The sequence below is a fragment of the Cutaneotrichosporon cavernicola genome (assembly GCF_030864355.1).
Source record: "Cutaneotrichosporon cavernicola HIS019 DNA, chromosome: 6".
In the NCBI taxonomy this organism is placed as follows: Eukaryota; Fungi; Basidiomycota; class Tremellomycetes; order Trichosporonales; family Trichosporonaceae; genus Cutaneotrichosporon; species Cutaneotrichosporon cavernicola.
Genome location: NC_083398.1, coordinates 1964756 through 1983680, shown reverse-complemented (window position 1 = coordinate 1983680; position 18925 = coordinate 1964756). Strand labels below are relative to the sequence as shown.

At 58.0% G+C, this 18925-nt stretch overlaps 9 protein-coding genes across 9 annotated transcripts; 6 read left to right on the top strand and 3 right to left on the bottom strand.

The window, feature by feature from the left end:
* Positions 1 to 462: 462 nt before the first annotated feature.
* RPN1 (uncharacterized protein) lies at positions 463 to 3511 on the top strand (the record flags this gene model as incomplete). Its single annotated transcript, XM_060603266.1, has 3 exons — positions 463 to 591; positions 625 to 681; positions 767 to 3511. 3 exons carry the CDS (start codon positions 463 to 465, stop codon positions 3509 to 3511), a joined length of 2931 nt encoding a protein of 976 aa, XP_060459577.1.
* Positions 3512 to 4192: 681 nt separating this feature from the next.
* CcaverHIS019_0607700 (uncharacterized protein) lies at positions 4193 to 5453 on the top strand (the record flags this gene model as incomplete). The annotated part of the gene is made up of 2 exons (XM_060603265.1): positions 4193 to 4195; positions 4338 to 5453. The coding sequence occupies 2 exons, from the start codon at positions 4193 to 4195 to the stop codon at positions 5451 to 5453; spliced, it is 1119 nt and encodes a 372-aa protein (XP_060459576.1).
* A 332-nt stretch (positions 5454 to 5785) lies between these two features.
* Positions 5786 to 7105, top strand: CcaverHIS019_0607690 (uncharacterized protein; the record flags this gene model as incomplete). The annotated part of the gene is made up of 1 exon (XM_060603264.1): positions 5786 to 7105. The coding sequence occupies one exon, from the start codon at positions 5786 to 5788 to the stop codon at positions 7103 to 7105; it is 1320 nt and encodes a 439-aa protein (XP_060459575.1).
* Positions 7106 to 7760: 655 nt separating this feature from the next.
* On the top strand, positions 7761 to 8839 carry CcaverHIS019_0607680 (uncharacterized protein; the record flags this gene model as incomplete). Its single annotated transcript, XM_060603263.1, has 6 exons — positions 7761 to 7830; positions 7882 to 8192; positions 8238 to 8280; positions 8314 to 8441; positions 8493 to 8702; positions 8741 to 8839. The coding sequence occupies 6 exons, from the start codon at positions 7761 to 7763 to the stop codon at positions 8837 to 8839; spliced, it is 861 nt and encodes a 286-aa protein (XP_060459574.1).
* A 176-nt stretch (positions 8840 to 9015) lies between these two features.
* CcaverHIS019_0607670 (uncharacterized protein) lies at positions 9016 to 10365 on the bottom strand (the record flags this gene model as incomplete). The annotated part of the gene is made up of 1 exon (XM_060603262.1): positions 9016 to 10365. The coding sequence occupies one exon, from the start codon at positions 10363 to 10365 to the stop codon at positions 9016 to 9018; it is 1350 nt and encodes a 449-aa protein (XP_060459573.1).
* Positions 10366 to 10729: 364 nt separating this feature from the next.
* On the bottom strand, positions 10730 to 11908 carry CcaverHIS019_0607660 (uncharacterized protein; the record flags this gene model as incomplete). Its single annotated transcript, XM_060603261.1, has 1 exon — positions 10730 to 11908. The coding sequence occupies one exon, from the start codon at positions 11906 to 11908 to the stop codon at positions 10730 to 10732; it is 1179 nt and encodes a 392-aa protein (XP_060459572.1).
* A 1272-nt stretch (positions 11909 to 13180) lies between these two features.
* CcaverHIS019_0607650 (uncharacterized protein) lies at positions 13181 to 14506 on the top strand (the record flags this gene model as incomplete). Its single annotated transcript, XM_060603260.1, has 1 exon — positions 13181 to 14506. One exon carries the CDS (start codon positions 13181 to 13183, stop codon positions 14504 to 14506), a length of 1326 nt encoding a protein of 441 aa, XP_060459571.1.
* Positions 14507 to 14780: 274 nt separating this feature from the next.
* CcaverHIS019_0607640 (uncharacterized protein) lies at positions 14781 to 16258 on the bottom strand (the record flags this gene model as incomplete). The annotated part of the gene is made up of 3 exons (XM_060603259.1): positions 14781 to 15332; positions 15366 to 16091; positions 16127 to 16258. The coding sequence occupies 3 exons, from the start codon at positions 16256 to 16258 to the stop codon at positions 14781 to 14783; spliced, it is 1410 nt and encodes a 469-aa protein (XP_060459570.1).
* A 715-nt stretch (positions 16259 to 16973) lies between these two features.
* CcaverHIS019_0607630 (uncharacterized protein) lies at positions 16974 to 18195 on the top strand (the record flags this gene model as incomplete). The annotated part of the gene is made up of 7 exons (XM_060603258.1): positions 16974 to 17039; positions 17072 to 17256; positions 17291 to 17400; positions 17432 to 17641; positions 17672 to 17733; positions 17766 to 18008; positions 18040 to 18195. The coding sequence occupies 7 exons, from the start codon at positions 16974 to 16976 to the stop codon at positions 18193 to 18195; spliced, it is 1032 nt and encodes a 343-aa protein (XP_060459569.1).
* Positions 18196 to 18925: the final 730 nt, after the last annotated feature.

Genomic DNA, 18925 nt, shown 5'->3' with positions numbered 1-18925 from the left:
CACCGCATGAGTGTCCAGCATCCAGCCTCTATGCTTTACCCGCTGAGAGGGCGCGGCAGGCTCGGCTGTATCGCGCAGAGTGGCCCGCGTGGCATACTTCAACTTCCTACGCGTCAATGGGCATGCGCGAACACGCTTGTGGGTGGGTGGGGTCTCCATGTTTACAGACGCCACGAGATTGAGGCTGATGTGAGAACCAATAATATTTGGGTTGCCACAGAGCATGTGCCACAAACGGCGAATACCCATCCACGTGACTTCCACGTGTTCCTTGCGACGCGCGTCCGTCATCGATGCCAGAATGGTCGTCAATGGTAATCCATTCGATATCCCGCTACCCAACTTGATTCAACTCGTCAACAACAACCTCTTGTCAATCCATCAGGCCAGAGGCGACACAACCCACGCGCCTCTTGACCACCTCCTCTGCCTGACGGCTTACACCCAACCGCGTCATACACCATGGCCGAGCAGAACGACCCCAACTCGGTGACGATCATGGTCCCCTCCAAGGACCCGGAGAAGAAGGAGGACCTCACACCCAAGCACAGCAAGGGCAAGGAGCCCGAGGACAAGGACGTGCCCGATATTGTGAGTGCACCTGCATGGCGACGCTGACGGCAGTCTGAGGAGGACCTGCAGCTCAAGGCAGAGCTCGAAATGCTTGTTGAGCGTCTCAAGGTGAGTCATTGAGCCATCAGCCAGGTTCCACGACGGGCAGACTCGCAGCACCAGTTGCACTCGCGTTGCCACTTCTGACGCGTAGGAACCGGATACTACCCTCTACCTTCCCGCGCTCGAGTCGCTGCGCACCCTCATCCGCACTTCAACGTCGTCTATGACTAGCGTGCCCAAGCCGCTCAAGTTCCTGCGACCACACTACGAGGACATGGGCAAGGTTCGCGATAGCTGGCCCGCCGAGCTCAAGGAGCAGCGTGCACTGCTCGCGTCCATCCTCTCTGTCCTTGCCATGACATACTCAGACACGGGGCGGCGCGACACGCTCTACTACCGCCTCATCTCTGGGTCCGAGGAGGGTCCTGGGACATGGGGCCACGAGTACGTCCGCCACCTGGCGGCCGAACTGGGCGAGGAGTATATCAACCTCACTGAGGGGGGAGCCGAGGCGAACGGCGAGAGCAACGGCGACGAGGCGGATGTCAAGCACAAGCGCGACTACACCGCCGAGCAGCTGCGCGGACTCGGCCTCGAACTCGTCGACTTCTTCCTCAAGCACAACGCCGAGGTCGACGCCGTCGACCTCTGCCTCGAGCTCGAGTGCACCCCCGCCCTAGAGGGCAAGGTCGACGACAAGACGTACCCTCGCGTGTGCCAGTACATGGTCCAGGCCGTCCCACTCCTTGTTCCCCCAGACGACGAGGTCTTCCTCCGCACCGCCGCTGCCATCTACTCCAAGCACGACCGTCTGCCCGAGGCCATGGCTCTGGCGATCCGTCTCCACGACCGCCGCCTGATCCGCAAGTACTTCGAGGCGCCCGTCAACCTCACTATGAAGAAGCAGCTCGCATACCTTATGGCGCGCGCGTGCGTTCCCATCCACTGGGTCACGTACGCCGACTATATGGACGAGCACCCCGAAGGCGACGAGTGGGGACCTGTGCCTGAGGACATCAGCGGCTCCGAACTCGGCATTTGCTTGCACAACCAGGACCTCTCTGCGCACTTCCGCAGCTTCGGCAAGGCGGTCGGTGTCGAGGAGCCCAAGACGCCCGAGGACATTTACAAGACACACCTCGAGACGGCGCACTATTCCTCTGCGCGCGAGAACCTCGCCTCCGTGTTTGTCAACGCCTTTGTCAACGCCGGCTTTGGCAACGAGAAGCTCGTCGTCAAGGCGCCCGAGGGACAATCGTTCATATACAAGCAAAAGGACCGCGGCATGCTGTCAGGAGCAGCAAGTATCGGCATGAGCTTGCTGTGGGACCACGACGGTGGCATCGACTACATCGACAAGTACACGTACTCGCCCGAGGAGGACATCAAAGCGGGCGCTTATCTCGCTATTGGTGTCCTGTACGCCAACACGCGGAGCAACCCCGACATGGCGTGGGCGTTGCTGGAGGACCACGTCGACAACCCGAGCTCGCTCATCAAGATTGCGACCATGAACGGCATCGGCATTGCGTACGCAGGCTCGGAGCGGCCGGGACTTTCCGATAAGTTCTTGCCGTACATTGCGGAGGAGTCGACGCCAATCGACATTGCTGCCAACGCCGCGCTCAACGTGGCATTCGCCTTCGTCGGCTCGGGGAACGGCGACATTGCGTCGACTATCCTCCAGACGATGATGGAGCGCGAGGACTCGCAGCTCGACTCGGAATGGGCTATCTTCCTTGGCCTCGCGCTCGGCCTCATCTTCCTCGGCCGCCAGGACGCCGCGGACGCGACCCTCGAGACCCTCAAGGTCATCGAGCACCCGATCGCGCGCTCCGCTGAGGTCCTCGTAGAGGTGTGCGCGTATGCCGGCACTGGCAACGTGCTCAAGATCCAGTCCATGCTGCACACGTGCGCGGAGTCGCCGACGGAGAAGCCCAAGGTCGAGGCCGAGGAGGAGATCGAGGAGACCGAGGGAGGGGACGTCGACATGGAGAACTCCGGGCCAGCACCGGCATTGCCAACACCTGCCGCTGCTGCCATCGCTGCTGCCGAGGCTGACACTTCGGAGCCCGACACGCCACCAGTCAAGAAGGATATGAGGCATCAGGCCATGGCGGTTATCGGTATTGCGCTCATCGCCATGGGCGAGGACGTCGGTGCGGAGATGGCGTTGCGCCAGTTCCAGCATCTCATGACGTACGGCGACCCGGTGATCCGCAAGGCCGTGCCACTCGCGCTTGGTCTCATCTCAGCCTCGAACCCTCAGCTCACCATTCTTGACACCCTGTCCAAGTACTCGCACGACTCGGACCTCGACGTGGCGGTGAACGCGATCTTTGCGATGGGCCTCGTCGGCGCGGGAACGAACAACGCGCGCCTGGCGCAGATGCTCCGCGGCCTCGCAACATACTACGGCAAGGAGCCCGATTGCCTGTTCATGGTGCGCATCGCGCAGGGCTTTGTCCACATGGGCAAGGGCACGATTGGCGTCAACCCCTTCTTCAACGACGGCCAGATCCTGAACCGCAACGCCGTCGCCGGCCTCATGGCGCTGATCGTGTCGTTCACCGACGCACGCAAGTTCGTGCTCGGAAAGCACCACTGGCAGCTCTTCTGGATCGCGCTCGCCATGTTCCCCCAGTTCCTCATCATGGTCGACGAGAACGACCAAGAGAAGCCCGTGACCGTGCGCGTCGGACAAGCCATCAACACGGTCGGCCTTGCCGGCACGCGCTCGGGCATCTCGGGCTTCCAGACCCACCAGACGCCTGTGCGCGTCGGCACGACCGAGCGCGCAGAGATGGGCACCAACGAGTTCTTCCCATACTCGAGTGTCCTGGAGGGGCTGGTGTATATCCGGAAGAATGAGGGGTACGACGCAGAGGACCAGTAGATCGTAGAGCATGTGCATGGAAGTGTGGCAGTTTGTCGGCGAGCTGACTCAGGTGCGAAAGGCCGGCATGTGTGAGTGCGCCAACCTTCCTTGGATACGGCGCATGACTTATCATCTTGCTACTAACTCTTCTTCACTCCTCACTCCTCACTCCTCACTCCTCAACTACCGCCTGAGTAGAGCATACCACTCTCTTCCTACACAACCTCCATGCGAGCTGAGCGTATCCGTCGGCAACGTCCCAATGCCACCTTTATCGTGCCACAATGTGCTTGCCACCCGGAGCCCGGAGCATCTGGCTGTGAAGGACCTTGTCTATCCATTATCCTGTCGCCGGACAAGGACCCCAAGGTTGCTTTCAAGCGGGCTGGATCAAGGGGGGCTGAAGTCCTTTGGCACTCACAGCGGTGAGCTCTCTCGCTACCCAGTTGTCCCCGCAGTCCCTCAACGTCGGTGAGCGTTTCCCTCTCCTTGAGAAGTTGGTGTTGCGGGTGGACATCTCAACAAAGTCATCAAAGAAAGCTGCGTCCCTGAGATCCAGCACGGAACCATCGCCAAATGCCCACTTCGGCGGAATCCACATCGGCTCCTGTGGCTCACGGACGGACTCGACATCGGTTCTCGTGAAGAGGCCAGGCGCTCTATGTCAAAGGAGGGCATCCTGGGACGGGAGAACAGGGTATGGTAAGTGCGAAGAGGCGTCCAGTGGTCCGAGCGTGGTGGTGGCGTCGGGCGGTGCTGGTGAGCGTGAGGGCTGTGTTCACCATACCCCACCCTCTATCCTTCATATAAGAACTGGTTCAACGTCCCCTTTTAACCTCTTCAGTTCCGCCTGCAAACCTTCACGCTCCGCAAGCCGATCAGCCCTACTTGCCCACTGCCTCCAATGACTGCACCTCCCCATCTCCTACCCTACGGCATCCCGCCGGAGGTGCTCGACTGCATCGTCGCCCATATCCCGGAGAAGAAAGTGCTCCCGCTCCTGCGCGTCAATTCGGAATGGTACGCCGTGGTGAAGCCGTACACATGCCGCGTACATTCGTTGAAGTCCCGCACAATTGCCCAACTGGCTTCGAAGAATCACAACATCGACATCGACAGGCCCTCGGGACGGCCAGTCTTCCGCTCCGCGTGGCTGAGGCACACGCACACCTTGACCATCGAGCCCCACAACGAGGCCCAGTGTCAAGCAGCCGTGGCGCGCTTGGACCTGCCCGCGCTCCGCACAGTCCGCTGTGCGTTCCGCCCCCACTCCCACCCCTTCGACGGCGGCGAGTGCGCCTTCTTTCGCCTTCCGCAGGTGGTTATCCTCACAGATGTCCAATTCGAGTACGAGCCTTATCCTCTGCCCCCGCCCATGCATCTCCGACTCCGTACGCTCGTGCTGCAATTCAGCTCGAACGCGTCCCCCATCCCTCGCGACGTGGAAGATTTGGACGAGCCATTTATAATTCCATGTTTCTCGCCATGGTTCGACCCGAAATACCAGACTGCCCAGGCCTTCGTCGCGCTCCTCCCCCAACCCACAGACGAGAGCCCGACTCGGATGTTTGAGGACTTGCTGGTTCTGTGTACGATGGGCTATGCAAGCCGAAGAACCGTCATGGTCGTAGGCGGGTTCATGGACAAGCGCGCCACCAGCGTCCACATCGACAATCAGGTGTACTTGAGCATCACCGGCCCGTCGTACAGGGATGTCTCGGCGGCCGACCTAATGTACCCACTCCTTAAGAAGTACCGCTCCGCTTACATCAACAGTTTCGTCGACGAGTTAGGTGTCGCGGAGGAGGAACGTGAGGCGACAACCAGAGAGGTGATTGCAGACATGGGGAAGGTCGAGTTCTGCTCGCTCCACGAGGTACCTCAAAACTGCTGGCTCAGCCATGTTCTGCCGAACGACCTGATCAAGCGTGCCGGTTTTGGCCAGAACCCAAAGTTGTAGGCTGTGGGCTTGAAGCTTGTCGGACGAATCCACATGCTTACTCTCGGGAAGGCGAAACATAAGCGTGTATGTATGACTGAAGTGGCTAAGACGGAGTCGACGGGCCGGTGGAAAGGGCGACTGACGGCGGCGACGCTCGCTCCTCATAATGTGAGATCTGGGGTGCCGCATTGTGTGAGTGGATGGCGAAGGCAGTCACCAATGATCGCGGAGTGGCATGTGAAGGCAGTCAATCGAGTGGCATATAAACCGTTCTACGCTGTCTGGTCTTCTTCACTCTCCTGCCACAACTTACAATGGAGCCACAGCCTCTACCCCAAACCCACCTCGCCATGGAGCTTCCCCTCGCCTTCACGTACGACGCCATCTCGACGGGTCACACCCGCCCACACAACGTCCCCCGCGAGGTGCTGGGCCACATCATGTCCTTTGTGCGTGATAACGACCTCACAGCCTGCATCAGCACCAACTCGTCATTCTACCTTGCAGCCAAACCCTACCTGTACCGTACAGTCTCACTTGACCAATATTTCCACGTCATAGGCGCCGAACATCCCCTCCTCGACCTCGACATCCCCGCTACACCCAATTCACGCCGCCGCCCTCTCTTCCGCCGCACGTGGATGACGCGGACCTGTCGCATCCTCGAGGTGGCAGCCCATCACGAATCGTTCTGCGCCAACGCCGTTGCTTCCTACTCGAAACAGCCCTTCCCACCCGCTCCTCCCCTACCCCACCGGCCCCTCCACCCGCTCCTCCCCAACCTCCCCCACCTCCGCACACTCCACCTCCCCTTCGACGTACACGGCACCCTCGTCGCCGCCCATGAGCTCACCCCTTGCGGGGTACACGACCTCAAGCCCCTCCATCTCATCGAGCACAACGTGTGCTGGGTCGCGCAGCCCCCCTCCACAACCACCATTAGGGGTGTACAGTCCTACACAGCAAACATCGCGCCCCACGAGATGTGGAACTACGACCACCGGCCCTTTGAACTCCACCTTCCCATCATGGCACCAGGAGCACGCCTCACCCTCATAGCCCCACAGAACATCAACAAGCACATTCTTCCCCAGCAATGTCCCATCTTCCGGGACCCAGAGGCCCTCTCTACCATCCCGCACGACATTCCACCCGCCGCCCGTGCCCAAGTCTACACCGAGATCTGCACGGCCGACGACTGCCCCCACCACTTGATGCTCAAGCTGGCCCGCACGGTCGTGCGGTTCATGGACGGCCCACGTATCCGCCTCGTGGGCTTTGATGTAGCCTGCAAAGACCGCCCATACCCCGTTTATCGGCACCTCGCATGGCTCACGCGCGTCCTCTTCGAAGCCCTGGCTGAAGCTGCGACTCTGAACTCTGAAGCAGACGCATGGCGCGCGCGAGCTGGGCCGGTAGACGCGTTCCACCTCATCTCAGCGCGGTGGTGGACCAGCCACCGGGTCCAGCCTACCGCCTATCTTCCCTCGCTGCGGCTCGTCGAGTTCTGGGATATCAAGGGCTGGCCGCGATCCGTGTCACGCGTCGCGGGCAATGGTGGGATCCGGACGCGGGGGGCGACATGGCCTAAGGAGGTGAAGGGCGAGGGTACTATTGGGGCGTTCTGGCTGCCCGAGCCGGAGCGCGAGTGGTGTCTCGTCGACGATTAGACGACTTTGTTTTAGTCTTCAGTTCAGAGCTGTAGATGAAGTTTGCTTTGATAGTAGTGACGCCCGTGAGTTCGGATTCTGCATGCGACCAGCTTCAAGGCGCTTGGTATGTGAGCTAGAGCTTCAAGGCGCTGGGTATGTGAGCTAGAAGGCATCAGCTCTTGGTGTCAGTCACAAGCGCCGCGGCGGACTGGATGGCTCCGTCAAGCCACACTATCCGGCTTCACATCATAGTACAGTGAGTGCGAGGCGAAGCCACCAGGCAAAACATGCGAGCGAGGTGAGATGGGAGGGAGTGATGCCGCCAAGACGCCCTGTGCGCCGCCCATTTGTGGACGCCCACTTGGCTTTGTTGGCTGGTCAGTCCGCCGCGGCCGTCATGCCACTGGTACTGGTGCCCGTCACGGGGGGGGGGGGGGGGGGGGGGGTATCCGGAGGTTGTCGCCAGCTATCGTCAGAGGTAGACGCGAACGATGTGATGATGCGATGAGATGACACCCAAACCAAACGTTGACCAGGGCAAGTGGTAAACTCCAGAATTGCGTCACCTGATCTCCGTCATGCCCATACCGCCGCCCAATTCACTATCAGTGCACACCTCAACATCGACATCGACATCTTCTGTCTCAACTCCCCACCTTCCCACAGTATCAAGATGCCTGGATCCAAGACACCAACGTCGTTGGCCGCGACGTACAAGATGCTCGACGGTCGCGAGATACCCAGTGAGTCGTCGACTCTCTGCCTTCCCGTACTCGTCCCCTCGCTAACCCCAGTCTTTGGATTAGGCGTCTACGAGATGTCTGACGGCCAAACCCGCGCCGCCGTAGCATGGGCCCTCGAAGCGGGATACCGTCACATCGACACGGCCGAATGGTACGAGAACGAAGGTTCAGTCGGCGACGGACTGCGTGATTTCCTCACCTCCCCTTCTGGCTCTAACGTATCCCGGCAAGACATCTTTATCACCTCGAAACTCATGCATAATCGCGGGTACAACGAGACACTGCAAGACTTGCGCGCGTCTCTGTCCCGCGCGGGGTTGGACTACTTTGACCTGTACCTCCTACACGCTCCTTCCGGGGGCGTAGGTCTTCGCAAGGATCTTTGGCGGGCGCTGATGGATGCCAAGAAGGAGGGACTGGTCAAGAGTATTGGGGTTTCGAATTTCTCGCGTACGTCTCAGTTGAGGACGCGCTAAATGACAGCTAAGCACATCGAGGAGATTGTCGCGCGTGGCGATGAGCTTCCGGTCGTTAATCAGATTGACCTGCATCCCTTCATGCGGCATAAGGCGTATGTTGACAATTGCCAGAAACACGGTATCATCCTCGAGGTAAGTCTGGAACAGGACGAGGGTGGAGATGGAGACAGCCACTGACGTTAGGCATGGGCGCCGCTCGCGAGAGCTATGCGATTCCAGCATCCTGTCATCGAGACGGTTGCCGACAAGTACTCCAAGACGCCGGCGCAGGTCCACCTTCGCTGGGGGCTGCAGCACGGATACATTGTCATTCCCAAGTCGGCTTCACGTAAACGCATCATTGAGAACGCGGACGTGTTCGACTTTGAGCTGTCCGCCGCGGACATGGAGCAGGTACGTCGATGGAGGACTATGAACAGTGCTGACCGCAGCTTGATGGGCTGGATGAGAACCTCATCACTGACTGGGACATCACAACGGTGAGCCTCGTGACTGAGTTTGTTGACCTCAGCTTGATTAGCATGCCTTGAATGGGAACTTGTGTTTACATTGCATCGCCCAGGCGCAGCTGACGTCCAAAGAGGCGATTCACCTTCCTCATGGCCATTCACTTTCGCTAAACATAGCTATTCCATGATAGGATACTTGTACGGATACGGGCGCATACGGAAAGGTTACTCGGCCAACTACAAGGCATCCGAGCATTTTAGAACTGACGCTCGAGGGCACGCTGCCACTTCTCATGGTCCTTACGCAGCATGGCAATCTTGGCGCCCGAGCTGAGCTGCCAGTGCTCGTGGCGCATGACCCGGAACGGTGCGCGTAGATCGCCCGAGTGGTACTTCTTGAACGCAGCATCGAACTGCGCCACCTCCTTGCGGTCGACGTCAGGACAAACTTGGTGCAGGCTATTCACGAGTTCGAGGAACTCGGCAGCCTGGACCTTGGCCAGGAAGGCCAGGTGCGAGTCGGCGCGCTTGGTGTGCTGGCGGTCGACGAGGATTGAACTGACGAGCTCATCCAGTCCGACAAAGACAAACTCGGCCTTCGAGGTGAGAATGTGGCACCAGAACGCGTCGTTCATGGACCAAATGCAGTTGAGGAAGTGGATGTGGATGCAGTTGCCGTTGTGGTCGCAGTCGTTCGTGAGCTCGCGGTAGGTTTCCAGGCTGTATGGCATGCCCTTGGGAATAGCAGCGAGGGGCTGGCATTCGATGATAGGCTTTTCCGTGCCACGGGGACGGTCGTGGTCGCCACAGGAATGCTTGTTGTCCAGGTCGTCGGACTTGCGAGTCGCCACCGGAGCCTTGGGCTCGCGACGGGGGAAAGGCACCACGGGGAAGACGTAGGTGATACGCACGGTCGAGGTGAACGCGGTAGCCATGGGGTCGGCCCAGCGACGCTCGCGGCGGATGCCGTTGTCGGCGAGGAAGGCCGTGTAGGTCTGGACAGTTCCCTTGGCGAAGTTGGTGGTGGTGCCGAGGATAGGGTCCCACGATAGGTCGGTGTGCACAACATTGGCAGCCTTGAGAGCGTGGATGCCGCACGGAGTGAGGCAAGTTTTGTTGGCAATGCTACGGTGCACATCGTTCGGAAGACGGATGGTGTGAAGCAGGGGAAGGTCGAGCTGCGAGAGCCAATCGCAGGAACCCGACTTGTGAGCTTCGATGGTGAGTACGGTAGTGACGCGAGAGAGCCACTCGACCTTGAAGACAGGGCGACTGCCGTCCTCGGTCCACGTATCGACGAGGTCGTAGCCCCACCCACCCACCTTGCCGTCCTTGGTCAGGTTGAGCTCGCGGAAGAACTGGGGCTTGGTCGCGCGGTAGTAGCTCGAGTTGACCGTGAGGAGCGGGGCCAGGTCAGAACACGGGACAAAGTCCAGAACGTGGTTGAGAACCTTCTGGGGAAGGTTGAACCTGGGCTTGGTATCGGCATTGGCATCGTTGGAGAGCTTGAGAAGGACCTTCTTGAGCACATCGGCGCGGAGGGGTGGAGGAGGAATTACGCGCCGGGTGGGCGAGGCGGCAGCAGTAGTCGTTTCCGTGCAGGACATTGTTCTTGGAGTAGGCAGTGACAAGGTTGAGGTAGATGAAGAGAGGGGTGAAGGAGGAAGAGGGAGGCAGAGGGGATTAAATAACCCAAGGTCGTTGTGGGATGGGAAAAACGAGAAAAAGAGTGAGAGACTGCACGAGGAAAGATGACACAATGTGACACGACGATTTGAATCGTTGAATCGTGAGAATAGATTCAATTCATTCAAAGTGATGGGAAAGGCTCAGTGTGTCTTCGATTCAACTCAATTTTCCCAGAGGTACTGAAATGTCTCGCACTTGTAATGGTGGTATTCTCTTCCGGTCCGTCAAAGTTATCTGCATCATTCCTGAATGTACATTGCCTATTTTTCGGCTAGCCTTTGCTCATTCCAACGCTTTGTTTTCAGTAGCAGCCAAAGCGGCAAGACCACTAGGAGAAGCAGCCCACTCGCTACGGGACATGGCGGAACAGGTGTCCGCCTTGCTCTTTCCCACGAGTCTGAGAATGTGGCTGGGAATCGGGTCGGCGATGCGCTTCGCATAGATCTTGATCATCTGGTGCACACTCCAGTTTAAGTACACCTGCAGAGAAGCCTGCTCGTTGGCTATCCCGAGGTCCTCGAACCCCACGAAACGCACAGGTGGCGAATGTGGACGCACACATCTGGCGAACCCTAAGACCACAGCATCCCAAAACGGACCATACTGTCTGTTGCCTTGGGGAACGCCCCCTGTAGTGTCCCGGTTGGGAGTGAGAGGAGGGTGAAGTAGGGCTGGATCTGGGGTGAAACTGTTGCTCGAGTGGACGTAGGTCACCGTGCCGTCTCGTGACAGCTGGCGGAGTAAAGGGAACCACGTCTTGACGGGATTGGGTTCCGTTTCGTGGCTCCACCGGGGCGTCACGAGGAGGGTGAGCTCCCGAGCGGTTCGGGGGGGAAATGAGGTGGAAACGGTTGACAGAAGTGACGTTGAGACGTCACTGACGACGAGGTGGCGGAAACCTTGCAGAATGTGGAAGCCGCACGGGTTCTCGCCAGCCTGTGGAGCTGTGAGACCCAAGTGGGGATCGTTCGGTATGATGACGGTCTCCAGGTCAGGGAGGACAGGCAAGGTGCTCATGGCGCAGCCCTCGCCCAGCTCGAGTGGCTTTGGGGCGATGTGGTCCTCTGGGAGTGGGGAGGGGTGAGGGACGAAATGGCCACACAGGTGAGACGAGCGTGTGTGCTTCCCAATGGTGAGGTGGGTACAGTACTTGGTCATCCACACTCGGCGGAAAAGCGGCCGCGAGCCCACGTTGAGGTCGATGGTCGGGTGACGGGCCCCGACGATGTGGAGGTTGGAGTCGAGCTTGACGTGGGAAAACAGGCGGGGTTTGGCGAGGAGATACCATGCTTTGTTGACACCCGAACAGTGGGAGAGGGAGGTCCTGGGAAGGAAGGAGAGGATGGTGTTCACAACCTCAACGGGAACCGGCTTGGGAAAGTGAGGCTTGGTAGCCCACTTGAGAGGGTTGTCGCTTTTGTCCGGTATGCTCTCGACATAGTCACTGACCTTGTAGCTCATCTTGAGAAGTTGAGAAATGGGAGGGAGGTGAAGAAAGGAGGAAGAGTTGGGCAAGATAATGTGAGCGGCAATGTAAGTGTTGGGAAATAGGAGCTGAGCTGCGGGCGCGTAGCGGAAGGAGTGTAAGAAGGGGAGAGTGGCGAGTAGCCGAGGAGTGTTGGTGCAAGAGGCAGAAACGGGTGTGGCTGATGCGGTGACGAGCTCAATGGAGGTTGATGTAGTTCTGAAAGACTTGGGGATAGATGGTCGTCTTTTATAGTGCACTGCGATGGTACGTTTAGGTAGTCGTCGCTGGTGCTCTTCTTGGGAAGTGGAAGCTTCATTGTCATTTCAGGGTGCTTCTCATCACCTCACCTCAGCTGTGCCACTTACCCTCGGTGGGAGACAAAACGATACACTATCGCCGCACTCATCGGGCTCAAGGAGTGGGGTCCGGTAGATAACAATAAACAAGAACAAGCCACGCTCTGGAGTAATGGTTACATGTAATTCGTTGCTGCGTGTCACTGATTTCCGTCATTTCGGACACTTTGGTCTTTTAGGGCACTGATACACAAGCCCCGCCATGTATCCATCCGAACAATGAGTTTCTGCCATCAAAGCTCCATCATGGCCCCCCAACATCCTTGTGCAATTGCCTAGTTCCATGCTTAGCGTTTCAGTAGCCCCATCGGAATGGATTGCTCCCAGTAGCCCACGTTGCGCAGCCTCAATCCCAGTGATTGCTGTCAGGGCCACCTGTCCAAGCCGCAGCCTATCGGCCTCCAGCCGTTTCCGGAAATCAGGTGGGAAGAAAGGAGCTCTGTAGAATGTCCAACTACGCCTAATTTAGGAGCCGGTCTTGGAGGACCGCCTCCCTTTTCTCGCTCGTCAGAGGCGTCGCAGCAGCGACAGAGGGGAAGGCGGTACTCGTGGCTCGGAGCACGCAAAGTGCAGATCGATACGCTCACCTGCGAGAATGCTAGAAGAATCCTGTCCATTGTACACCTACATGACGGCGAGCAATATGTGGGTTCAAATGGGACAAAGCAGCAGGATGGGTTTGGTGACAATGAAGCAGTGAGTGTGGCGGTAGACGAGCCACGTGAGTCACTTCGCTGCAGAGGTTAGTATCACCAGAATCTCAAGACGATGGATAAACAATGAACATTCGGGTCTGGGTAGCCATGTCATTGGCGAGAGTAAGTGGTCAACCACGCTCTCCAGCCTTCCTTCAGAGATTTATATGAATCCTTCCCAACACTTCTCCGTCCTCTCATCTCGACATCAACAATGCTGTTCCAACTCTTTGACTCTCCTCCCCGCCCTATCCACCGCAACACCCGTTCGACAACTCCTCCCCTCCCAGATCACGAGTCTCTTCCCCTCTCAGACACCACTTGGCCCACTGTGGAATGGGCTCAAGAAGTCTTTCTGCCCATCTCCATCCCTCTTGAGGTAATCGACAACATCCTCTCTTTCCTCCCCCGTAATGATGTCGCAACCTGTACCCGAGTCAACAAGAATTGGTACCTCGCTTCCAAGCCCCATCTATTCAAGGTAGTGACCCTCACCACGACGCTGTCTCTCGATGGTCCCAACCACCCCATTCTCGACAAGAACGACGGCGCGCGACCCGTCTTCCGGCGCAAGTGGATGTCACATCATTGCCACACGCTGTGCGTAGCCGAGCACAGTTTTCTTGCCTGCCAACGGGTTACTAGCGTTACCGACATAGATGTCAAGTGCGGCTCTCACCTCGTCACCCCCACATTCCCGCCTCTCCCACACCTCCAGACCCTCAACCTCCCGTACGACGTGCACTGGGCGGTCGAACAGAATCGGTGCAACCAAGCGTGCGGATTTTACAGGCTACAAGGAGTGCGCAACCTGATTCTTCGTGATTTCTGGACAGACGACAAGAAACCGGCTCAAGGAATGCCAGCGTATCCCAAGTTCCCGGACGCGTCGCTCGACAAACTCACGATCATGCTGGCCCAGCAGCGCCATCGTTATCCTTACGAGGGCCCCCATGGCTACCGCAGCGTTTCAACTGTATTCGGACAGACGTGGTACCTTGACGCAGTGAGGCCGAACGGAGAGATCACATTCGTCTTCCCCTATTTCTTTCGGAACATGCCCCTCCACCCAATATTTTCCGTCACGTTCGAGCCGCCAAATGTGTCGGACCCTTACCCATACAACCTCTTTGAGTTCGAAGCGTTGGGTGGAGTGTGGATGTGGTCTGGGCGTTGGTTAAGTGCGCTTTCCCTTGTTAGCACTGCTGCGGTGGCATCCGCCCTAAAGGACCGTCCAGGCATTCGGCTCGTCGGCTTCGAGGACCTTGGGTATGACGAGACCGATAAGGAGTGGTTAATGTGGTTCGTGAGCACCTACGCTCGTGGGCTACTCTCGGAATGGACACATTTAAGCCACGAGGGCTTCCCTCACCTGAAGACTGTGGGACTCCGCCTCCAACAAGTTGAGCAAGTGAGCTCTGTGACCGACGACCTCGTGTTCCAAATGCAACGGGCAGACTGGGCAACCACAGCTTCGGGACGCGCAGCACTGATGGCCCCTCAAACGGACAAGTGGGGCAAGTGGACCGCGAGGGATTAGATCATAGCAACAAAGAACGTCGCAGTTGCACATTGAAGCGCCCGGGTGTGCTAGATAGTTGTGGATGTATTGAAATGGTAAGAAAATGACAGGCGGCTCATCAGTGGATACGAATGTGTGGGTAGGAAGAATGCACCAAGCCAAGCACTCCAGCCGAAATTGTCTTCGTTGAGACACTTTTCATGCGTTCAGTTCTACATTCCACTAATCCCTACTGTCCTACATGGTTCTACAACTTATTCCCCCCAGCTTCTCCCCTACCTTCCCGCAGCTCCTACGCAACCGGCACAACTGTGACGTTCTCATCGTGCTTGCCGTCCTCGACACCGTCCGTAGGGGCTACGGCGCTGACGTTTTTGCAGTAAAGGTCGTCGTCCAGGTACGGGTCGCCCTCCTTGTAGTGCGGTGGGGGCGAGACCACGCAGATGGCGAGGTAGATAACAAAGCCCAAACCCAGCCCGACAAGGAACGAGATGTTGAACAGCTTGACCCAGCCATTGTCCGCCTTGGGGTCCTTCATCGTCATGATGAAGCCGGGCCAGAATACCCACACGCTCACAAGGAACGCCACCACCGCCCGCCAGTGGATGCCATGCCAGAACCAGTAGATACTGGATGGTGTGCCGTTGTAGAGGTCGGGGATCTTGACGCGGTGTCGGCGCACGACGAGGTAGTCGGCCAGCAGCAGGCCGGTCATGGGGGCCGTGAACACACCCAAGAAGGAGATGACGCTGAGGAACGTTGTGGCGGAGGCGAGAATCTGCCATGGGTTGGACGCCAGGCCGAACGCTGCGAGGAGGTACGCGCCGCGCCTAATGTTGATGTACTGATGTCAGCTTTTTTGACACTTTCAGCTCACCTTTGGCCAGAGACCAGCCATGTCCATGCCTGTCGAGACCGAGTTCAGGAGGACGTTGATGGACAGCTGGGCACATGTGCACCCGATGCCTGCGAAGATGACCGCCGCACGTACGCCTGGGGACGAGTTGTAGTGTTCCTGGATGGCACCAAGGAGCTCGATCGGCGACCAGTACAGCGTGCCGAGGATCTGGTAGCTGGAACTCGTGACGACAACGCCAACGAGGGCACATAACGTGATCATGAGAGGAGCGGCTACCAGCTGCGACAGCATCGGGTAGTAGCGGCGCTGCGAGTAGCGGACCCAGTCGCTCTGGCCAATGGTACCTGCACCCCATGCAGAGAGAATAGACGTGATGCCTAGCATCATCGAGTACGATGTGCTGGGTGCCGTGTTCTGGGTGTGGAAGAGCGGGCCACCGCCTCCAGCTGTGGGAACCGCCCATGCGAGAAGGCCAATGAGGGTAGCTCCGAACGCGATCGACGAGATGACGAAAGGCCGCTGCAGCCTCTCGGGGGGCACGAGGACGAGGGGAATGTACAGGATATACCAGATGATGACGCCGATGAGGTTCTGAATGGTGATGTGCGAGCTCTCTGGGATCGGGTTATACATATGCTTGAAGGATGGCGAGAGGCCACCGAGGATGAGCGCAACGGCCATACCGCCCCAATACGACTGGATGCCGAACCACCAGATAGACGTGAATGTACGCAAGGCTACAGGCTGGCCGGTCAGAGACAGCATCCGAAAATACGTACGAATAATCCGCCACGCAGGCCCCAGGTAACCCGTGAAACGACCGTGAAACCGATGTGATGGACCTCACCAGGAGTCCCCGAAACGACCGAGAGCATGCCGGTGATAATGGCGCCTATTACGACGCATGCCATTGCCTGCTGCGCCGTGAGGCCATATGCAAGCAAGCTCGAGCCTGCCGAGTATGCGCTAATGCATGCACCCGAGACGAACCAGTAAATCTGGGGTAAGTTTTTGCGGGGACTGTCAGGGAACAATGAACTGGAACTGAAACTCACAACAAATGACCAAATCTTATATGTCCTCCTGTCTGGAGGAATCGGAATCAAGTCACGGTTGGTCCATCTATCATTAACGTATCCTCCATCCTCGTCGACGGGGCATTCCAGGCGTTTAGCAAAAGCCTTCCAGCGAGATGTTGTTTGACCACTGGGGTGGAGCTCGTGAGCAGTTGTTGATGCCATGGTGTGATGGTGGGCAGAACAAGGCGGGGCCCAGTGAGGCCCCTATTATAATGAAGCGTTCGATGGACCGGATGGCGTCGCAACCGCCGCCAATGACCACCCTGTATCAAGGAATGCACGCTCGTACGCTGCGGCTATTACTGGATGGTGTCTCAAAGATAACATTGTGGGGTAGTCGTGTGGGCAGGGTCTGGTTTAGTGTCGTGGCGTGGGAGTGTGGGCGGTGGAGGTGGGCGATGTGGGCAGTGGATGTGGGGGTGGGTACAAGTCGAAGGGGTTTCTGATGTGGGCCTCCAGGAAGTCATGGCTGTTGCCAGACTTGCTGCCAACATGGATATTAGAACAGCACTGACTGGAGACAGCGACACCTACTCGCAACAACATCATGACTATCCAGAATTCCGAGATCCCCATCATCGACTTTGAAGGCTTTGGCGACGGCACGAGCCAGGTAAGCCTCCCTTTGAGCTCACCTGACATCAGCGCGCCATGGAGATTGGCGAGCAGTTCTATGCGGCATGTCGCGACGTCGGCTTCGCGTACCTCGTGAACACAGGTGTACCACAGGAGGAGGTGGATGCCATCTTCTCGTGGTCAAAAAAGTTCTTCGAGCTGCCCTACGACGTCAAGATGACAGCACCCCACCCCCCGCGCGGCGATCAGCACCGGTGCGTCCCTCTGTCTCCTAGAGCTGACATGCAGTGGATACTCGGGTGTCGGAGTCGAGCAAGTATCGCAGATGGTGTTTGACGAGGACAAGCTGCACGAGTTGCGTGGCAAAGGAGCCGACTTTAAGGAGAGCTTTGACATGGGTGCGTGGCGTCCCATCAGAGCTGATGGAAGGATCCGGCGACTCGCAACGCTGCCACAATGTTTGGATCGAGGACCACTACCTCCCTGGTTTCCGAGCTGGTGCCGAGCATTTCATGAGCATCGGGCGTGCGCTGCAGGAGAAGGCACTGCATGCTCTCGCCCTCGGAATGCCGCATGTCCCGACCGACTTCTTCGACAAGTACCACACCGACGCCGACAACCAGCTTCGTCTCCTTCACTGTGAGTGGGCTGTCATTCTGGCTAACCAAGACCCGTCAGCTCCCTGGAGTGTCTTCGAGTCGGGCGAGAAGGGCCGTATCGGCGCCCACACCGTAAGCTGAATATTGTGACATCTAACAGCGAGGACTTTTCCACATGCACCTTCCTGTTCCAGGACGACGTTGGTGGACTCGAAGTTGAGTCCCCCTCGCAGCCGGGAACATTCATCCCCGCCCCACCGATCAAGGGCGCCGTCGTGTTCAACATCGGCGACTTCCTTATGCGGTGGAGCAACGACGAGCTGCACTCGACGCTGCACCGTGTTCGTGCCCCCGCTCGCCGGCCAGAGGACGGCGAGATGACCCGCGAGCGCTTCAGCATCCCATACGTACGTCTCTATGAGTACACTCTGACACCAGTTCTGCTCGGCCAACGCCAACATGACGATTGACGCTCTGCCGGGCACGTTTGGGCCTGAGCGCCCCAAGAAGTACGAGCCCATCACGGCTGGCGAGTATGTCAACATGCGCCTGAACGCGACGTATGTCGGTTCGGGCATCAAGGGTTCTGCCTAGTTGCCGGGTTATGTCATCATGGTTGTAAAGTGTACTGTTCAAGCTATGTGTGGTTCCCCATTCTCGGCGGTTGCATCTGGATTAGGAACGGACTCTGCCCCAGCGACGACGACAAGTGGTCTGACAGGCTGGATTGAGTGTCTGTGGAATAGCAGTCACAGTATAAATTGGCAGCCTATGCAAAGCTGTAGGACTGGTGGTTTCTCACGTTGCGACAGGCAGCATCATTGCATCAATGTTTGAGATACCCAGGGTCGGGCGTGGGTGTGGCTAACGTAGTCGGTTAGCAGTCATCTTCCGGGACTTTGCCGTTGTAGAGTGGGCGTGTACTTGATACTTTTAGATTGCGACACTACCCAAACGAACTGAGAACGACAAGCGTTGGCCTCTCGCTCTCAGATTCTGCACACAGCCAACCACTCGTACTCTCAAGTGGGCTAAGCGTCCCATTCGTTCTTTCCATTTCGCCGGCGGTAGCTGAAGACTCGAACGAACCATCATCCCAAGTATGACGCTCAAGATGCCCACAAGCCCCACTCTGCAAAGGTCACGCGCTCACCCGCCCACACGCTTATAATAATACTGATCGCTTATCGTCAATCGGGGACCATTTGCATGAGCCCCATCAGTCATGCCGCCCACACCCGCGCCCACATGTCGGAGTTTGGCCACCTTGGGGCATTCGCTGCATTCGCCAAACACCTCAACCATGTTCCACAGAGCGATGCAT